The sequence below is a fragment of the Pseudonaja textilis genome, chromosome 3 (assembly GCF_049901715.1).
Source record: "Pseudonaja textilis isolate UNSWEBS1 chromosome 3, rPseTex1.2, whole genome shotgun sequence".
In the NCBI taxonomy this organism is placed as follows: Eukaryota; Metazoa; Chordata; class Lepidosauria; order Squamata; family Elapidae; genus Pseudonaja; species Pseudonaja textilis.
The window spans coordinates 44,121,486-44,143,873 of record NC_141992.1 but is presented as its reverse complement, the minus strand read 5'-3'; the positions used below and the strand labels follow the sequence as shown (position 1 = coordinate 44,143,873).

At 38.7% G+C, this 22,388-nt stretch overlaps 1 protein-coding gene across 1 annotated transcript in view; it reads left to right on the top strand.

The window, feature by feature from the left end:
* SLC60A1 (solute carrier family 60 member 1) overlaps positions 1 to 19,263 on the top strand; it is a 44,269-nt gene extending 25,006 nt beyond the window's left edge. The window contains exons 4-10 of the mRNA XM_026715654.2: positions 8,830 to 8,998; positions 11,725 to 11,840; positions 12,532 to 12,705; positions 13,956 to 14,103; positions 15,022 to 15,092; positions 15,900 to 16,020; positions 17,795 to 19,263. Coding sequence (XP_026571439.1) covers positions 8,830 to 8,998; positions 11,725 to 11,840; positions 12,532 to 12,705; positions 13,956 to 14,103; positions 15,022 to 15,092; positions 15,900 to 16,020; positions 17,795 to 17,856 — 861 coding nt within the window. The 3' untranslated portion in view covers positions 17,857 to 19,263. The remainder of the gene's footprint in view (positions 1 to 8,829; positions 8,999 to 11,724; positions 11,841 to 12,531; positions 12,706 to 13,955; positions 14,104 to 15,021; positions 15,093 to 15,899; positions 16,021 to 17,794) is intronic.
* The last annotated feature ends 3,125 nt before the right edge of the window (positions 19,264 to 22,388 follow it).

The window sequence follows — 22,388 nt, the reverse complement described above, 5'->3', positions numbered from 1 at the left end:
TTTTGATCATGTGATGATCAAAATGCTGCAATGATTGTAAATATGAAAAACGGTCATAAGTCACTTTTTTCAGTGCCATTGTAACTTTGAACGGTCACTGAAGGAACTGTTGTAAATTGAGGACTACCTGTATTCTGAACCAGTATTTACAATGAGATTTGGGAAACTACTGCCATTTTGCTAAATGAGGAAAGATAAGTTGTAGATGACAACTATTGACAAAAATCCTTTCTAATTGTCACTTGTAGCTGACTGACTTTCTGTCTGCCAGTTTCTCTGCTCTGTTCCTGCTTCCTGAGAATAAGAAACTAACCAGTGTGACTCCAGCAGAGATCCTGGGCAGGAGGAGACCTCTTGAGAGCCAAAATCTGGGCTGTGAGGTTGACATCTGCACAATCCTGTCATAGGCATCATTGAGTTGAACAGGCCTCGTGTTGAGAAAAGCTATTTCTTTTCTCTTTTATAATGTACTTGTTGGCTTCTTAGTTTTAAAAGAGGCAAAAAAGAACCCCTACTAGTTAGAAAACACTAACTTCTCCTGGGTGACAGTCTCATAAGACCTGTTACTGGAGGAAATAGCTTGTTATGATTCTCTGCTCTGATAATGCAAAACTTAAATCTGCAAAATGTGCTTGTACAATTTTTAATACTTCACAGCCTCTGCAAGGTTTTCCAGCACTTGGGTGGGTGGCAGAGCTTCTATTTTCTGCCTCTCTTGGGAAATATAAGACAGATCTACTTTACATGCCAAATATGATGTAGATGAGCAAAACATATGGAGCTGGTAGAACATAAGAAATGAATATTCTTTATCAAAAGGGAAAGTGGGTTTTTTTTTCAAATTAAACAATATGGTGATAGAGTTGGCAGGGTGTGAAAATGCAGTGTGAAATTCTGCAAAGTGTAAGAAAATATGTGGGATTGGTATGAGGGATACCTGCACTGGGTGATACTTACACATAGGCACAAAATAAATATAAAATGTATGGTTTATGTATTCTTTTTAATCAGAGAAATGCTACAGATGTTTCAGGATTCAAAGACGAAAGATCAAATACTGAGGAATTAGTGGGGACAGCATGTCAGGCAGAGCAACACTTTTGCAATCCAGTGCTTATTATTTAACACAATAAATCACATCCATCTGTTTTGAATAGTTGGTCAACAAGAAAGAATGGGCAACTTGGAGGCCTTACACCTCATTTACCAACCTCAGAAGGATGAAGACTGAATCAACCTTGACCCAGTCAGGAACAAACTACAGGCCCTGGCCAGAGTTTGCCTGCAATACTACACTTTTACCACTCCACTACCAGGGCTCCTGTTTTAGTTGTCCAAAAAGCATTATTAGATTGGCCCGGAGCTACCCAATGAACTTGGTTAATGAAAATCATAATTGTAGCACTGTTAAAAAGTGACAAAGTTTTTATATGATGTGATATCTATCACAACTACTTCTTGAGTAAAGGAGAACATGAATGAATGAAGTGGAAAATAGTGACAACTGCTAACTACGTTAACTTTGAAGTGATTTATGTGTGATCTTTTTTCTGATAGATAATTTGTGACAAATCTTCTAGCAATAATACTAACACTGGATGTGTGCCTTAAATGTTTTTGTGTATTAAGTGATGAATATGCCCTGAGTTCTTTGGATGAATTGATCTTGAATTCTGGAATATAAGATTCAAAAGAATTCCAAAAGATTGTTTTCCTAAAAGTTCACATAATGCTAGAAGACTTCTAGCATTCCCTGCTCCACCATCTTTTAGGGTAAGCATTTGTAACCAAGCATCATCCAGCTTGGGTAAAAAGCCCAGCACTGCTAACAAGTAATATGCAATAATGAGGGATGCTGAGAAATGTATTTTAACAATATTTGAAACATTATAAATTTTCCCACCCCATCTTTCCCTTCCTGTGGTGGAAAATTATATTACCCTGACACAATATAAAGCTTATTGTGAAAGGCTCTGTCATGAACTTAAATACCTCTTTTCCCATTGGATTGCTACTGTGATCAAATTCCTGCACCTTCATCCCTCCATCCCATCATATTCTTAAATATTATTCCTTGGTTTCTTTGTGATCTAGTGTTAGCTGCAGTTTGTCCTAAATTTCATTTCTTCTGTGGTAGAAAATATGGGCAGGGTATCTTCTGTGGGAAATGTTAGTGTGCAATCTCTGAATTGCAGTTTAAAGAAACACACTATTGCACACACAGAAAATAGAAAAGGAGCTAGACTATGTGATAGATTGGATCCAGGGTCTCCTATAGAGGTAGGACACTAAACAAAGACTTTTCAGATTGAAAAGCCTTTCGATTTGGTCCTCCATACATTCTTTCAATAGTTCCCTGACAATTTCTATGGGATAGGGTGGAAATGGAATGGGGCTTCATCTGCTAAAATTTCCCCTTCAGCAGATTTTTCTCAAAAGCAGTGGAATAAGGCTGGGGGAGAATCTTGACAAAATAAGGTAAACCCTTTCTTCTAATGATTGATTGAAAACTAACCATAGGGATGTTTCTTGTGCTGATTACACAGCTTCTTAATGGGTCAAATTATACTAGTGTGTTGATCAATAACTATTTCCCTGAGATAGATGGGTGAACTAGTTATCAGTAACATGATATCAGTATTGATATCACTCAATTCCTTCTCACTGGCCAGAGGAGTAATAACACCTAAACTGTTTGAGAAGCAAAAGCTGCTTATTCATTCACTATTTATTTGATCCGATTTGAAAAATTCAGTCAGACCCATGGTAGGTCATATAAGATATTACTATTTGTTATGTGGAATGTTGCAACAATCCACCAAATCCGCAGGGGAGGGGGAAGACTGCTTTGAAGTAGAGTCTCTGCTGTGAAGGCATTTAACAGCTTTCCCAGTCTCCTCCAGATTTGTTGGATTTATAGTGTCTGGAGGTTGATGGGAGTTGACGTTCAGTTTATCTCTGCTGGGATAATAGGGGAATCCATTGTTTGCATTCCCTGTTTATGCTACATGAGTGCAAAGATGTTAGCCTTGCAGGCAGAGCATTAGTGAAACAACACAAAAATGATTCTGAAGGTACTGTTTGTTTCGCCTTCTGGTAGGCTGGTGAATCCAGGGCCATGGTTTGTTATTAAGCAACAGAGCCACATTACCGATGTCACTCTAAAAGCGAATTGTGAGATCCTGCAATAAAGTGTTTTGGCTCTGGCCATATGTATCTTGGCAGTTAAACCAGCAGTAGAAGCCAAATTGGCTGATCAGCATCATTTAACTGTAAGAATTAAAGGTGAAAGATAAGCAAAATTCAGAGGAAGAAGAGAATTAAACAGTTGTGTTTGTAGAATACTTAGATGGAGGTAGAAGAATTTTACTCGAGTTGTAGAAAGAGAAAATTCAGTGACAGGACAAGATTATGACTTTTAAAAAGTGCCACCCCTTAAGATTTTCAGAGATTTCTTTTTTGTTGTTGTTGTTCAAAGTCAAGCGGTACTTTTATTGGTATGGGACCTTTACAGTAATTTTTCTGAGAGAGGAAGATCTAACTATAGCAATTGTTTCCTTAATCCCCTCTTATTTAGGTTCTTGTAACAGACTCTAAGGCAGTGGCCCCCAACCTTTTTTGTGCCACGGCCGGGTACCGGCATCACAAAATGATCCGCGACCCAGTACCGGCATCAGCACGCATGACAAGGCAAGGCGAGCCAAGTGACTGGTCAGCCAGCCGTCCCCCGCTTCTCCCCGCTGCCTTCAACTCCTTCTTTGTACCTTTTTTGTGCTTTCTTAATCTCCTCCGCCATCGGGATGGCTCTTCATTTGAACTGCCCCCCCACCCTTCGATGAAACTAAAGCGCGAAGATTCCTTCAGGACCCAAACAACGCTTTCCAACCAGAAAAGCTCACTCAGAAGCACTTTCTCATCGAAACAAGATGGCGGCACCCAGCAAACTGGTGGCCTGGTAGAAAATGATCCCCCAACCAGTACCAGTCCGGGGCCCGGTGGTTGGGGACCCCTACTCTAAGGCTACCTTTCAAAAGCAATTTGTAACGATGACTAAGGCAGCATCTACGTTTTTGAAGCAATTGTGTCTTTTCACTTGCAATGTGCAGCAAATGTCTCTCAATGTCTCTGGGAGCTGTTCAATGGGGATGTATCGTGTTAAAGTTGAAAAATATACTTACTTTACTTAAATAAGGAGTTTTTTTGTGTGGCATAGAGCAGGGGTCTCCAATCTTGGCAACTTTAAGCCTGGTGGACTTCAACTCCCAGAATTCCCCAACCAGCTGACTGGGGAATTCTGGGAGTTGAAGTCCACCAGGCTTAAAGTTGCCAAGGTTGGAGACCCCTGGCAGAGAGTGTTAAAATGGGGAATTCTGGGAGTTGAAGTCCACCAGGCTTAAAGTTACCAAGATTGGAGAGCCCTGGCAGAGATTGTTAAAATGGGGAATTCTGGGAGTTGAAGTTCGCCAGGCTTAAAGTTACCAAGATTGGAGACCCTTGGCAGAGATTGTTAAGATGGGGAATTCTGGGAGTTGAAGTCCGCCAGGCTTAAAGTTGCCAAGGTTGGAAACCCCTGGCAGAGAGTGTTAAAAAAGGCCTATCAATCTTCCAGTCTCTTGTTTCATGAGAGTCTCTGATTGACCTCAGGCTATTTTCTCTCTCTCCTACATAAGAAGAGTTTTGCTGCAGAGCCCAGAGCCCTACTGAGTTCAGCATTTGGTCTTCATAGTTTGACCTCATAGATTGTAAATAAGCAGACACCAAAGGTATGCTATTAGAAAACAATCAGAGAAAAGGAACAGGAATATATTGTTCCTGGATGTATGGTGGATAAAAATATCTTAATATCACTATTTTCAGATGTTTCCAGCATGGGGGTGGGATAATAAGGAAATAAACCAGATATTGTTTTCATAGTCACTTTAATGAAAAACCAAACCTTGGAAAGAAAGAAATGGGAACACCACAAACAATTTCTTATTGCAATTCCTTCCTATGGGTTTATTTATTCATTTTCAATTTACAGTATAGACCCTTACTATCTGTACAAATGGTCCTCAACTTACGACTATAAGTGAGCCAGGAATTATGCTCTTAAGTCATGATGGTTTCCATGTGACCATGCCCAATTTTACAACTGTTTTTCCAGCAGTCAATAAGCAAATGCCACAGTCAATAAGTGAATGCTGCGGCCATTAAGAAAACGCGCACATTAAACAAAATCCTTTTTTTCTAATTGGTGTTTTTTGCCAGAAATCAGAGGTAATCAATGGAAACTAGCAAAAACTGCCAAAAATTATGGTTATGTGACTGGGAGATGATAGAAATGACTGCAAATGAGAGCTGATCGCCAAGTGCCTAAAATGTGATCACACATGGCTACAGGGTTTGTATTGCCATTGGAACTTCAAAAATGGGTTGTAAGTAATTCTGAGGCGCTTCATTGTAACTTTGAACACTCGTTAAGCAACTGGTCATTAAGCAAGGACTATATGTATCCTTCCCACAATAGTTTTATGTAATGTTGGAATATTATTGTAAATGTTGCAGTCCAGGTAATTGATCTGCAAAAGAAGATTAGAAACAAGTAAAACAGAATCAGAGATTAGAGAAAGGCTTCCTTAAACTGGCAGCTCCAACAATTTATAATTTATAAAATATGTCAGTCCCATAACTTCTAGTAGTACTGCTTCAGACTGAAAAGATGGACAGTTCTTGTTCTTTCCAATTCAATGGAAACTTATGACATGAATTATGATGGCAGCAATGAAGATAAATATCTCTTCACATCAGTCCATCAGAAAGGAAAAGCAATTGTGGATTTGAGGACAGGGTAAGTTTGGTGGTGACGTCAGTGTCTGAAGTCAGTGCTATTTACTTAACATGTTTGAAGAAAAACTATTGCAAACATCTGATTCTTTGTCCCTGTGAGCTATTTCTTCTTGAAAAGGACCCAGCTTTGAACCCACTTAGCAAAATACTGCACTTTACCAAGACAATTTGCCTGATTTTACCAATGGAGGGGAATATGTAATATGGGACAGCCATTAACACCATTTCAGTTATTTGATTTTGGATTGCTATGAGTTCTTGTATATAATACATGATTCAGATAGTTGCTATCTGGAACTTGCTCTAAATTATTTTATATGCTATGTTGATCTTGTTTGGCAAGCTCCTTCAAACTTGCAGCCAAGATAATAGCTACATGGACTAGCCTTCCTCAGTTTTGTAAGTCTCACATACACTGAACCACTGCTCCCATTCATCCTTGCATCCATCTGCAAGGGGACTGTTATTCCACTCATAGAGGAATAGCTCAACACGTAACATAGAGTGTTTGCCCAATATTTTATGGCTTGACATTGTTCAAATGATCTGTGAAATATGCATCTGTTTTTGCTGTTCTTACTTTCATAGCAAATTTGCCATTAACACAAACTGGTCCTGACCTCCGGAAAGATTCTAACTATTAAAGGAAAATGTTTTTCTTCCATGGGGCTGAACTAGCTGTTCTTGTTTCTATTGTTCTATGAACAATAGAGACCTCTTAAATGAATTCAGTTGAGAAGGGAGCAGGCAGGGAGAGAGTGCTCCATACCTTGAAATAACTCTGTGAGCCAACAAAAATCAGGAAATGTGGATTTACAGCTCTCTTAAGTCACAGACAGAAAAAAAAACCTTAGAGCAATCACTCATTAATTATGAATGTTCTAGCAGTCACCATCATCAGATGGGACAGGAAAAAGATAGCTTCAATTAACATTAATTACTTTCAGATACAGCTTCTACTCTGCCATTGTGCATAATATTTCACTAGGCTTAGCAAAAACTGTGTGCATTTAACAGAACCATTTTATATTGTGGCAAAAGCCACAAAGGGAAGCTGTTTTTATATATCTGAATGCAATGAATGAAAAGTACTAGTGATGAAGTGTTCTCAGGAACTTTCTGGGATCCATGTCTAATCTTTTGATAATGCCTGTCCAGATGGAATGCACAATTTAGTTGCAGTCATTAAATACCAGCCTCAGTGTTAATGTAGAATGCAAAGCTATTTTCATTGCAGGTACCAGAATTGCTAGCATCTGTGGTCCTGGCCTGTCACCTGCTGGCAGAGTGAGAAACAGCATGTTATTTCTTCAGTTAGCAGAGAAGTACATTTAGTTCAAAAGGCATGATGTAATTTAAGTGAAAAAAAGAACCTATCTGACTGAGAAGGTTTTTTTTAAAAAAAAAACATGTCAAATATTATATCTGGGTTGAGTTTTACAGCTTGTCATTTGGAGAGCCAAATGTGCTACTCATAATGGCTGTAATGCATCTCCTCTATTGATCAGCTGAAGCTCAGGTATATTTTTATGCACTACATATATGCCCATCTTATGCCATAGATGTGGAAGACCAGGAGGGGGCCTTTGCACAGCTCCATTTCATGAACCAGTTCACCCTTTCCTGGATCGGTCATCCCTCCAGCCAGTTACACTCCGTCACTTCATGGTTTGACTATCGCTACACATTCTATATGGGGTTGCTCTTGAATACTATTCAGAACCTTCAATTGGTCCAGGATGCAGCAGCTCAGGCTGTGATGGACATGTCTTAGTATACCTATGTGACACCTCTGCTTTGCAGGCTATAATGGTTGCCAGTATGCTTCCAAGTGTGATTCAAGATGTCTGTTGTAACCTATAAACCTTGCATGGCATGGAGCCTGGCTATCCAGGGAATTACCTTGTTGTCTGCCTAGCTGGAAAGAGCTAACCAAGTGGACATGCTTCAGGTCTCCTTGATTAAATAATGTCATCTTTTGGCAATGAGAAAGTATATCTTCTGGAATGAGTTCCCTCCTGAGATCAGTATGGTCCCTACCCTGATGACATTCTTAAAGACCAGACAATTTACTCAGGGCTTCAGATAGGGTAGATGGAATTACCCTCTTTGTGATGTTTTATATCTGCTTTGTAATTAGGTAGCTATCTTGGAGTAGCAGTGGAAGAGGGTTGCAGAGGTGGTATTCAGCAGGTTCTGACCAGTTCTGGAGTACCAGAAATTTTGAGTAGTTCAAAGAACCAGCAAATACCACCTCTGACTGGCACTGCCCCATCTATTCTCTGCCTCCTGAGTCCCAGCTGATCAGGGCTCTTCTTTTGTTGCCCTGAACAGGAGAACAGAGCTGGAAAGCAGGTTAGTGGGGTGAGGAGGGAATGGGAGTTTGCAGTAACCGTCCCCCAGGAGTGGGGAGGGAATGGAGATTTTACAATATCCTTCCCCTGCCATGCCCAACAAGCCACACTCAACAAGCCATGCCACGTCTAACAAGCCCACAGAACTGGTACAACCACTGGGGGGTTGTAATTATTTTTGTGTTTTGCGCCAATGTTGTTAGCTGCGCCAAGTTACTTGGAATTGGGCAACATCCAAATTGAATTAAATAAATTTTAAAAAATGTGTTGCTGTCTTACACTATATGTTCTAATCCAGTGGAACCTGTTCCGTTTTTAACCCTTTATAAAAATGTAGCAAAAGAAACTTCGTAAAGGCAACTTTTAAAATATTCTTGCCAGTAGAACCTGCAGTTGCAAAATGTTTTGTTCCAACACATTGATTTAAAAGCAGGAAGGCTATAATTGTCGATATGTAATCATGTTACCTGTGCCCTTCCTCTTAGTATATGTTGGGAAAAGATGATGCTATGCACACAAGTAACATCAAAGAATGTCCAGATCAGCCTCTTTCAGTGGAAGAACTAGCATACAACCTATACAGTGGATGTAGTACAACGTAGGTCTACTTGGCTAACTGTCCTTTCTCTTTTCTATTGCTTTCTAGCTGCCTGTCCCCATTGCAGTATTCTTTTTACTGTATAAGGAAAGGCTTGTGCCGTGTTGCCCCACTGGAAGTCCCCCACTGTTACCTGCAGACGAATTGGCAATGGAAACACGGATAACTGACAAAGATGACTCTTCTACTTCCTCATCAAAAATCCAAGTAGAAATAGGTGAGATAGATTATTCCAGTTTGGGTCTACTTTGCTTCCATTATCTCAGCAAAACCAAGAGAGGATAATGTGCTGTCCTATGAAGGCCTGGGGCTTATACCTAACATTAAACCAAGATTATTAAGTCATGGTTTATTGTATCAGCCTGAATTGGCTACAGTTCCTGCAGTAGAATCAGCCAAAACTGAACCAATCATATAATAGCTTTGTTCACACAATACATGGAAACAAATTAATTACCCATACTGTAGCTTAAGATGATGTTCAGACACAGCTTGTGTTATGTCTTCTTCAGTGAGTTGTGCAAACCATAAAATTGGATTAATTGAATAGATTATATTAAGCATAAGTGAATATGTTATATAAAGATAGCCTTTCTCTTAATGTGGGAATCTTTGTTTTATTGTGGGAGTAAGCTGATTTCCAAAGAAAAAAACCCTCCATATTAAGATGCTGATGTTAATTTTCAACAAATACCTCAAATTCCAAAATGGTCTTTATTCTTCTTCTAAAATGGACCTAGACATCAGAATTACTGAAGGTTGTTTATGATAGAGATTTCAAAAAAAAAAAAAAAACTCTAGCAAAAGTGTTCTGAGTTGCAGATTACATAATTCTCTCTTACTAGTCCTCTGTATAGTCCTATAGGCTGATTTCCAGAATTGTAATACGTATCAAGTGGAAGTCAAAGCAATCCAAACTGGTTGGTCCATTAATACAAGAATATGATGTTTGTCTTTAGTATCTGTTAATATTATGCTCAGCAGATTATGAATTCCCAGGGCAGGTTCTCCGGTGTAGTTCATAGTTTTTTTGCAATAGATTGTCTTGTGGACTGCATTTAGAACAGTCGTTTGTATTTGTCCATAAAAAACTCTTGTTAGTTGAAAAGGTGGCTCCATATTCACTTTGGTCCCCTTATAAAGAAGCCACTTTTAACTGGGCAAAAATAACTCTATCCCTATGCTGCAATAAGTCTCATTAATTCTCATTAATAAACAAGGCAATTATTTCACAGTGTGTAGTGTGAAGATGAAAAGCAATCAATACATGCCTAGAAGGTTTCTTTTAATAGGAAGCAATTTTCTGTATGTATTATAAAGCTGTGTTGCTTTATTTAGTTGATAGTTTCACAGCAACATCTGTCAGCTTGCACCTTATGAACTTTAGGAGCATGTGTTCACATTTTATGGTGGCGTTAAGTAAACCTCATTAAGCCATGCAGCTAACTGCAATACCTGTCAATATGCCTTAGGTGCATATGACAAATGAAGAAACGGTGACATTAACCTGTAAAGCACAAACCATGAGTGCAAGGCAACTTTTAAAAGCAATGAAAAATAATAAGAGTCTTGTTGGATCAAACAAACAGCTACCAACTGAATCACTGCTTCTTGGAAGGTTTCCAACAGAACTGCAATACTCCTGAATTGATTTCACAAATTATTTTGTCACTTATTGATTATACCTTTTGTTTCATTCAGATCTATTGCTCCACATCCATAGTTGCTCTTTAATGAGAATACATAGGATCTGAAACTCTTGGGGATTAAATGAAGGATTGGTAGCATATAGACTCCTTAACTGTTTCTCACCATTGCTTCCTCTCCCTGAGAGTTGCACCTTTCCCAATGAGTGGCTTTCTTCAACTCTAGCAAAAGGTATAATTTGCATGAGTGGTGGAATATTAGAATTGAGGAGGAAAGATCCAGCTCCAAGAAAAGCATCCCTTGCACTATATCCAGATGGATGAAAAAAGAGCTGCTCATTGGTTTCAGCTTTTTTAAAAAATAACAGGTTTTTTCCCCCTAGAAACAAAGGAAGGCGCATTTGAGTGCATGAGACAGGAGAAAAATGGGAGACACCATCCACTGCTGGCATAAGGTTCCGAGCATTTACCAGTGAACCTTCAGTGCAAAACGTTTATCCATATCTCAGCTAGGGAACTCATTTATATTATAGCAATAGCACGTAGACCACTTCACAGTGCTTTTACAGCCCTCTCTAAGTGGTTTACAGAGTCAACATATTGCCCCCAACAATATGGGTCCTCATTTTACCCACCTTGGAAGGATGGAAGGCTGAGTCAACCTTGAGCCTGGTGAGAATCAGGCTGCTGGCAGTCAGCAGAATTAACCTGCAATATAGCATTGTTCTACCTTTCTCTTGCTGGTACCTTTCAGATCTTAGAGTACATATCACAATCTATTGACTAATTTGACTAGGAAGCATTAGTATTGTGGTCTAACACAGGGGTCTCCAACCTTGGCAATCTGGTCTAACACACCTGGACATCTTTTGTAGATAAGGAATCTTTTCATTTTAAAATTTATATCTTTTTTGTATTAACTTTATATAACATTGGTTACTGTTTTCTCTGTAATAATTACAGATTTATAGCCGAGATTGGTGAGGGAAGAATAATATCATACATTCCTTTAACACCAACATTATGCTTTGAAACCAACAAACTATGGGACACAGAAATTATTGCCCTTCTTCTTCTTCTTTTAATATACTAGGAATGGACAACCAGAATTATTTGGAATGGTGCCCAAAGAAATCAAAATTATAAATATATAAACTAAATATAAGCTTATCCAAATGAGAGTTGTTGTTCAGCTCCCCAATGTGAATTATGCTAAACTCATGTTTAGAAAGTGGCTGGTTATACAGTACTAGCAGTTTAATCAATACATTTACATGGCATTGTTTTCTCTCCCCAGGGCATGATGACCTCTTTGGGTGCTGCCAAAGCAAGAATTTCAGAGGACTTCCTTGCTCTTACTTTGGTGTCCATGTGACTGGAGCTCTTCTCCTTTTTATGACAGATGGGATCCTGGTAAGGGCAAGTGACAAAGAAAACATCAGGCCCACATCTGTCCTACAAGAGTAGCTTTCCCAGGTCTAATCAAGCTGCTTCAGAGATTGGGGTTTGCTGAGTTGGAGAATGCAAGATTGAGGGAGACTAACAAAGTTGCTAAGCAACTACCATGTAAACAATCTAATTTTGTTTCAGGTGCGATCTCTGCAGCTGGCCTGAAATGTTCATATGTTCCAAAATCAAAGGATAGTTTTCAATCATAAACATGTAGTGTTTCCTTTTTTTTCTTTCCCAAGTTTGCTGATTGTTGATTGTTGCTCTGTTGGTAAAATTATTTGACTCTAAGCAAGGACAGAACATTTTTTACCTAGCTACTTACATTTTTGTAAATGTATTTCTCCCCTCCTTTTATTTTGTTGCCTGCATCTAATACCTTATTCTTACAAGTCATTTTCACAAATTAAGTGATTCTGGGAATTAAAAAAAAATGTGCAAAAGATTTACAAATGACTTTTTAAATTCTATCTTTTGATTTAAATTGTGCCAGATAGTACAACACCATTATTTTAACTGTTTTTATCCAATTGTCTAGAGAACTATAATTATATATTATTAAAAAATCATCTGAATGAATAAAATATGAATGCTATGGTCATTGCTTAATACAGAAAGAGTGCAAATATAATGAAGCATGTTTTCATCTCTTCAGGGTGAATACTCTGGCTTTGTATACAGCTACGCAGTAGAGGAACCACTCTCAGTGGGACACAAGAGGGCTGGCTATCTGCCCAGTCTCTTCTGGGGGTTCATCACACTGGGCAGACTCATTTCTATCCCTGTCTCCTACAGAATGAAGCCAGCAACCATGGTTTTCATCAATGTGGTATGGCCAAATCTTATTCACCGAGCAAATAACAAACTCTGTGAATTTTTTGTGTTAATTGTCACGATACAAAAGTAGGATGTATCTCAATAGATCTGGAGGGCATCATGTTTGGGAGTGCTGGGGACAGACAGATTAATATACTTTCCCTTCAGGGATTCATATGAACCACAATTCTTATGTGAAAGCTTAGGATTTATACAACAAAGCAATCTTTTTGAAAATATATATTTTCAATTCCAGATGTTTTTCTGGAGTTGTTATGCCAATTCTTTTAAAAAATAAAATGCTGTAATTAATAGTATTATTTTTTTTTTCCTAAAAATATTGGTGTTTTAGACAAAATAAAACCAAACAAACACATTTCTTGCTCTAATTCAATGTCATATACAATGTAGATTAAGACAAAGTACAACTACAAAGCAGTCGCTAATTATGATTCTGATAATTCAGATCCATTCAACAAATGGTCCATTATTTGTGGAAGAATAAAGGATGTCTCTAATAGAGGGAGGTTGCAGTGTATGGATACATTTTTATTCTACCTTTCTTTCTGTATGACAAGCTCCCTATTCTTTCCTAAACTCTGAAAAATACCATTCTGAACTAAATTAAGTAAAAACAAAACAATGGCACATTAACCACATACAGTACATGTTAAGAAAATTATACTACAAACAATGCAGTAGCAAAACCCTGGAGGAAAATAGCAGCAACCACTCGAAATGTTGACTTCAGTAGGTCTCTGGTTCTTTGCTGCAGGTATCAAAGTACAAAGCTGAAGTAGGAGAGCAATGAAAGGGCATGTTGGTCAATCGGGCATCCCATCTCTCTCTCTTTTGTAAATTTCCTGCAGAATCTGAAATGGTGTCAAGTAAAGATTCTTGGAACATTTTTGTCAGACACGAAGAACCAGAACTATATATTAAGCTCCAGTTAAGATTTATAGGACAAGCCATACACAAAGTCAACTAATGGTTAGCAGTAATTTAGCACTAGATAAAAAGTTAACAGAATGCAAGATGGGGAGTGGACTTGGATCACTTGTGGGAACATAAAAGACTCCAAATTGATTCCTCTCTTGGCTCCTCCCTCAGACTCTGTCTAACCTTTTACAATTTTAGTCGCTGATTTCAGAATCTGTATTTATTACTGTCTTTGTGATGTATTTTTTATAATTGCTGCTGCTTCTTTCAGAGCTGAGTTTGACTGTCTTGATTCCTCTACTTTCCCTTTTAATGTCACTGCAGGTTGGAGTGCTTATAACATTCTTCCTACTCCTAATTTTTTCTACCAGTGTGGTTTTCCTCTTTGTGGGGACTGCCTCTCTTGGCCTCTTCCTCAGCAGCACGTTTCCCAGTGTGCTGGCCTACACTGAGGACATCCTCCAGTACAAAGGTAAACTGTCCCCATGTTTTCTTTTGCGAGAAAATTAGTAGTTGGAGAATGCCAATTTAGGAAAGGTGGTAGGACCCATAGTAGGGGCCCATTAATGACTTACTATCTTCTAGAGTCACTGAACCATCATTGTGCCAAAATAGTAGAAAGGAAGATGGGTTTACATTGGTTCAGATCTTGCTGAGTGATAATACATTAGTCAGTAATGGGGATTCTGCCTCTCTCACTCTCATAGAACTCTCATTTTGTGCAAATAAATTTCTGATATTCTGCCAGCTTTGAATGATCTAATTTGTCATATATTATTTTTCCTATTCTCGGTATTATTTGCCCAGGTTTGATTACACATATTGTTAAATACAGTACAATATTATATATATAATATGTTATTGTATAATATAATGTAATATACTGTATTACTGAAGTTGAATTCAGCTCCTGATGATTTCATTGAAATATCCATGACATTTTCTTGGAAATCAAATCGAAATTACTTCTTCTGGGATGTTTTGTCAACTTCCAAGTCTTCTCTATTGCCCTGGTATTTTGTAATTATTTCCATCGCAATACAACTAGGAAGTTGTATTAAAGTTAAAAAAGTTTTTTTTAATCAGCCAAGATCAGCTAGATGCTATCACATTATTGGCTAAGTATTGAAAATGAAAGGACACAGAATTGCTCTCAAGGAATTATTTTCTTCCAGACTGAATAAACCACAAATCCTGATGCTTTTTTCTTCCTTATTTGCTTTGATAGGGGCACATTAACATTGAATGTTTATCTTGGACTTCAGCACAAGACAGGTGGCATTCTTGACAAGCCATTTATATTAGAGATTAATTTTTACCATTTTTGTTTGAATGTCCCAGTCATAGACTACAGTCTTATATCATCTGCATACCAACTTTTTAATTCCAGGCTGTGCCACTACTGTATTGGTGACAGGAGCAGGAATTGGAGAGATGGTTCTACAGTTGCTGGTAGGGTCGGTAAGTATATTAGATATGAAAATGACGTCCTGCTGGATGTAAATTAACATCTAACTACCTCCCAGGAAATAAACAGAAAATTTCAACCACTGAAGATAAAATTGAAATCTTACACCAAGACTGCTAATTAAGCTAGCTTAGTAGTGTCTGCACCAACTGAATTTCAGAAAAGATATCTGAATAGCCTTACATGGAAATGGCCCATGTGAGCCTTTTAAATAAATAAAATGCTGGAAACTATACATGGGATTTGGAGCACACAAGCATATTTTGGATCACTAATGTGTCCTCTAGCATAGGTGGCAGTTTGTAGAGAAGGGGTGCAAAGAAAGCTAGCAAAGACATATTTCTACCATATGGAAAGACTGGCCAGTAATAATCATATATTGCAACGTATACGCATTTCCACTGAATTGTGATCTGCTAAGAAATTGAAGCTTAGAGGTACCCTAATGTTTAAACTGAAAACATGGAGTAAGCATTTCTTCATGTAATCATGTTGCTTCTCAGATTTTGGCACTTCTTGAATTGCAAGTCTTCCCACGCACACACAAACACAGAGTGGAAACACACACTAATGTCCAGCAGGTAGAAACCCTGGGGAAGCAGATGGCATATGCTACTTTCCCTGAAGGTCAGACAGTCTGGCACAAACTTCTTCAATAGGGAAATGAAGTCTGCATAACCTCAGTCAGCAATACTGGAGCACTTTAACATTATTCTTCCTGCCAATGAGCTGTGCTCATTAATTTTTAAGACAGTATCCAAAGCTTGAAAACCTAAAATATCTTGTTTTCTTTCTGACAGATCATTCATGATCAAGGAAGCTATAGTTTCCTGGTGTGTGGAACCATCTTTGGAGCTTTGGCTTTTACTTTCTACGTCTTCCTTCTATTTTTCCACAGGATTCACCCTCAGTCCCAATCAGGTGAGACTTGTGTCCCCCCACCCTTATGAGCAGCAACACTTCTGAAAAGATGGGAAAGCAGCCCAGGTGAAAGAGGGTGTATATTCCTGCAGGACAGACAGGGAAAAACTCTGAATTTTATAAAAATTCAAGGAAGCGTTTATTTTACAGCTGCTTCCTTTCCCCCTTTCCTGCTTGGATTGGACTGAATGCCCAAGCAACTACATATCCCTTTCTTTATTCTTGGACAAGGAAACCATGAAAAACAAAGCCAAGAAAGTGGCTATAAACACTAAATAAATAAGCAGTAGTTAGTTTTCTTTGCTATGTATAGAGGAGTAAAACCTCCAGCGATGCACATTTTCAAATTACAGTTGACACCATTTCCATTGAAGAATTAAGGAAGCATTGAAATAAGGAATCTGATATTATACATCAAGGAAAAGGAACCTAGGGCCTTCCGTTCCCCGACTGTTCAATCCAGCATGTCCGAAATTAATAGTACAGCATCCTATCGAAAGGCAGGATTTCCCATTTCTGTAATGTACCATAGAATCTTCATTAAATGCTGTCAGAATTATTTTAATTATTAGCATTAATTATGATCAAGAAGTGTTAAGTGCACAATTTTTAAGGCCAACAAATATAGAAATGAATCCTGTGTGCTTTAGAGATGAGGTTTACCTCAGTAGTCATGAAGCCACATAATCTGTCCCATTTACAAGTCAGTTGTATTCATGACTTGGTTCTACTTCATGAGGTAACCTGGGTACCAGTACATATATGAAGGAGTAACGTATGCATGAGTTGGAGAATACACGTTTTGAAGAATAGCACCTGTCAAAATTGATGTCCAGAAATACAAGTCTTCATCTACATCTATTGTATATTTAAGCCAGTACTAATAGTACCATATTTTTTGCACTATAAGATGGTTTGGACTATAAGATGCACATTACTTTTAGAGGAGGAAAACAGGAAAAAAAATCTGTCTCTGCCTCCCAGCATCCATCTGTTATTCATCTGGCTAGCGTTCTTGCAGCAAACAGTGTCCTGATCAGCTTCAGCACATTATCACAGCACTAGCATGTGGCTCGACAGGGCTCCACTCTGTTGAGCCTACCACCGATCAACTGAGCTGAGCTGAGCTGAGCTGCCACTGCCCCAGGCAATGTTGGACCTTTTGCTGCCAAGCAGCTCATTGGTGGTTGGATCGGCCTCTTGGAATATCACCAATCAGCTGTTCTAGGTGGCGGGGATCACCACCACTGCTGCCTATTGCCGCCCAGTCACTGCTGCCAGTTTGCCACCCACCCATTTGCCGCAGCCCATTCACCGCTGATCGCTATGGCTTGTTCACCATGGACTGTTCACTGTGGACTGTTCATCGCGGACTGTTCGACGCCCATTGTCGGCGAATGAGCCATGGCGAATGGGCAGACAGCGAATGGGCCGCGATGAACAGGGGCCAATAGGCGGCGGCAGCAATCTTCACCACCTAGAACAGCTGATTGGCGCTATTCCAAGAGGCCGATCCAACTGCCAATCAAATGCTCCAGCATGCCCCAACAAGTGGCGCACCAACCCCCTCCCCCCTGCAATGTTCACTCTATAAGATGCACAGACATTTCCACCCACTTTGGGTGGGAAGTACATCTTATAGTGCGAAAAATATGGTACTTTATAAATCAAGTAGAGGCAGAAGGTATGTGGTATTTTAATTTTTTTTTAAACAGCCAGCTAAGGCCATTTGGCACTTCATTTTAAATGACTGTTTCAAAATTTTGTTTTGTAGATATGGATGTATCACCTGATAAGCAACCAACAATAGGGGAACACGGACTTTATCAGAGTTAAATAAAACAGCAAATTCTTACCTGGATCAAGCACATGGTCATTTCACCTGAAAGATTTGTTATCAAAGCCTGATTTGAAACTACCTGATTTTTCTACAACTGAACTCCTTGATTACAGTTCATTCCCATTTATGATTAGAAGGGAATGGTGATAACAACGAGGATTGAGGGACAATCTGCAGAATCCTAAGGAGGCCAAACTTTTGATATATGATCAATTAAAATCCATTAAAAAGCTCAGTTGAAAAAAAAATGTACTGTCATTTTACAGACCTTGCTGACAGGAAACTGGGGGTAGGGATGGGGATATAGTAGTGTTTTATATGTAGGAAATTTTGGAAAGCACCCTTCTTAATTATGTATGCTGCAAAGACTTAGTTGCAGGAAAATTTTAAAAACCTCTACCCTTTGTGTTGTACATAGCCAGAATAAATATGTTGTTATAAAATTGCCACCCAGCTTGAAGTATTCAAGTTTTGTCTGTCCCCAGATGGGATTTTATTATGTTCTGGTGGTAAAAAGCACCTAGATACTGTAGATAGTACAGTATATAGTTCAGGTAAAGGTGGGTTGTTTGATTGAATCAGTATAAGCAGGCCTTTTAACATTAGCCTGTGGTATAAGCCAGATAGGCTACTTTATTTGTCAGAAAAGCCCAAGTCCTAAAGTATTAAAAAAATTTAAAGTACATGAACATAAATGTTATGTCTCTTGCAATTGTGCAATATTGTATAATAGGTGCCTTCCAGGAAGAGAACTTGAGAAGTACTAAATAAGTGGCGGCTATTCTCATGACTGTCTCAAATGAAGGTAATGGGATAGGTGGGAATTGCAAATGCTGTCCCAGGGGTGGGTGGGGTATACATCTGTTATGTATATATGAAAGAATGTTAAATATGGTATTGTTGCATGAACTTGTGAAGTGACCAAGATGGGACCCAGCAACATTACTTAAGCTATTTTTTCGAAGAGGCTTGTTGCACTTCTCATTTCAAAATTGTATATTTATACTAAATTTGTATTGCAATGTGGCTTTCAGATTGCTATGTTGCATGGGTATGCACCTTCATCTTTGATTTTCATGTTGTTTAAACTTTAAAATGCACTGTCCTTATTACAGAGCACGTGTACTCACGTTTATATATTCAGATGAGTGTAAACTTTTCTAATTCCCCATTTCTAGATTTTTAGATTTCTAGACCAGAAGGTCAATATTAGTATCAATTTCATGTGTGAAAATTCTGGCATTATGCAAAGCTGAAGCTGATGAAGACAGAAGCTTCTGCTGCTACAAAAGAAAGGTCTCCATACTGTATTATCTGCAAGCTATTTTTAATATGTGAGAATGAAAAATTAATTATACAGTAATATATTAAAATTAAGAATAAATTTAAGTTTGCCCACCTACTTGCTGGAGTGCAGCATCCAATCTATCAATAGCCAAATATAGTTCATACCAAAATACAAACCAGGATTGAAAAATTTAACCTTCAATCATGTTGTTTGCTTGATTTGCATTTCTATAATCACAGTTTATTTTGATTGTATTTATCAATCAGGTTATTTTGATTGCAGTTCGAACCCAGAGATTGTGGTTTGTAAAAGATGGTTTAGTATGTCATATAAATGCAACCAATTGTGATTTATTCTATAACCCACATTGAGCAAAATACGGATTAACATATTGTGTGAACTCAGTCTGAGTAAAACAATTTGCAACAAGTGTTTTTTGTAAATGCAGCCAAAGGCAAAAAAAATGTGAAAAACTGTTAACACACTTTGCTTTGGAGAGTCTTTATCAATTGTTTTAATACATAAAAGACACTATAAATGTGCAAAACATTATGAATAAAATAACAATGTAAATATTCCTGTTTCAAATATGAAACAGGCCACTTCGAGCACACAGCATTTCAAAAGTGATGTATCTCGAAAGCAATTTCAGGCAGTATCATTCCAAATGCTTTGCAGGCCCCTACAAGACATTTAGCAAACAATATTCTTCAAATTGCTTAACAAAGTTATTTCAAAGTCTGCAGTATAGGAAGGAAAGTGATCGCGAACCTTTTTGTTGTGGTGTGCCTGAAACATGCATGTGCTGGCACCCACAATTCAATGCGCCCCATGTCCCCTGCGCATGCGCACACAACCTTACCTGCACTGCACATGCGCACACCTCGAAGCTGATTTTTGGCCCATTTGAGGCCGTTTTCACCCTCCCGGAGGCTCGAAGAAAGCCACTGCTACCGAAAAGTGCCCAACAGGCCTTCTGGAAATACCGGAAGTGCTTCTGGAGCTGGGGGAGACTGTTTTTGTCCTGCTGGAGGCTCAGGGGAAGCCTCTGGAGCCTCAGGAGGCTGAAAATGGGCCCATTTCGGCACTTCCGGTATTTCCGGAAGGCCATTTTTCAGCCTCCGGAGACTGCAGAGGCTTCCCTCAAGCTTCCAGGAGGGCGAAAATGGCCTCAAGCAGGCTGAAAATCAGCTGGGAGGCACGCACATGCGCAGTGCAGGAAGTTTGGCTGGGGCTTGTGTGCCCGCACAAATGGCTCTGCATGCCACCTGTGGCACGTGTGCCATAGGTTCGCCATCATGGGTATAAGAGGTCCAGAATTGTTATCTTTAAAATTATACTATTTAATTAGCAAGCCTGCCTCAAACTGGCCATGCTGCACCTGGATTATCAAACCTGAAAACTTGAGTTGTTGCTTTATTTGTTTTTTTTTTCTAAACTGCTCAATAGCCAAAGCTCTTTGGATGGTTTACACTAAAAATACAATTTGAATAAAAATATATCAATGAAATCAAGTAACATAAAAACAAAAACACCAGCAGCTGCACAAAGATAATTTTTAAAAATAGAATTAAAAATCAAATGAAGAGCCTTGGAAAAGAAAAACGTTTTCTTCACCTGGAACCAAAATGATGCAAACGGGTGCCAGTCAAGCCTCCTTGGGAAAAGATACATAAATTGGTATCCACCATGGAAAAAGTTCTCTCCCTTGTAAAGGCCCATTGCAGAAGACCTAGAAAGCTCATGGGATGACTTTAAAGCCTGGTACATATGAGAGATAACCTGAAGTGCAGACATCCATTAGGACAGGCAGAGCACCATTTAGCTGGACAGACCTGCCACCCATAAACAGGATTTCCGTCTTGTCTATACTAAGTCTGTTTATTGGCCTCTCTAGTTCATTACTTGCCCAACCACTAGTTCAAGACCCCAAGCACCTCACCGGGTTAGAGAAAAAGGCCAGGTGAAGCCGAGCGTCATTATTAATGACTGATATTATCCTCAGCTGACACCCTCTCCCAGCAGTCATATGTAGGTTGGTGTTTCTCAATCTCAGCAACTTTAAGATGTGTGGACTTCACCTGCCAGAATTCCGCAGCTGGGGCAGAAGTTGAAATCCACACATTTTAAATTTGCTCAGGTTGAGAATCACTGTCTAGTGTAGAGACTAAAATGCATAGCTGAGTTCTGAGACATTCAGAGGTCCAACCGCCATGAGGCAGAAATCACGCAGAGTTGTTGAGAGTTGAATAGCATATACATTTAATAATAAATCCCACAGCATCACCTTCTGGAAATGGCCAAATAAAGTGGAATCATTCTAGTACAGCGTGCATCCCGACAGTTTATCTAGAACATCACAGTCAATGGTATTGAAAGCCACCGAGAGGTCCAAGAGAATATAATATGGTCACAATCCCCATGTCTTCCCAATTCATCCTGCAGGGTGACTTTCTTTTTCTATAACCAGGCCTGAAACCAGTCTGAAATGGATCTAAAAAAATCAGTGTCACCTACGAAAGTCTGGAATTGTTAAACTACCACCCACTGAAGCACTTTGCCACATTGACAAACTAGCAAACTACAATCTACAATTTTATTCAGTCACTTTAAAAGCAAGGTATATAAATAGCATGAAATAATCTCAATCTAGTGAAAGGGGACTATATTCAGCCCTTGGTGCTAGATCGCTTCAAACTGCAACCCAAAAGGAAACTTCAGAAGACACAATCACCTTGCCTGGTTGCTTACCTGTTTCTCGTTCGTCAAGATCTTCAGAGCCAGCTGTGAGAGGTAGGAGAAGGGCTAGTTACATTTTGGTTTGGCAGTCAAATACTTTGATTGGATATCCTTTACACTTATTTCTCTGGTCTTATTTCTTTGATAGGGCAATCTTCACTATCCATAAAAAAATCATCTGCAAATATATCTGAAAATATTATTAAAGAGAGGTTGCTGCATAGCAAGATTTTCAAACTGAACCCTAACACAGTAGTATTTTAATTTGCAAAACCTCAGATTTCAATGCGGTACTCTGATGGATATGCGTCATTTAATTACATCCAAATTCAAGAAAACTACCATAGAAACAGGCTGTAAATTTGTACTACAACATATCTGATTTAGATAACAGTTGATGGTTATATCACTTCTGGCAAAATATTTTTAAATATTTCTTTTTAAATTGTACTGTAGTGGCATATTCTGTCTACTATGGAAGAAAACAATATTCCAAGATAA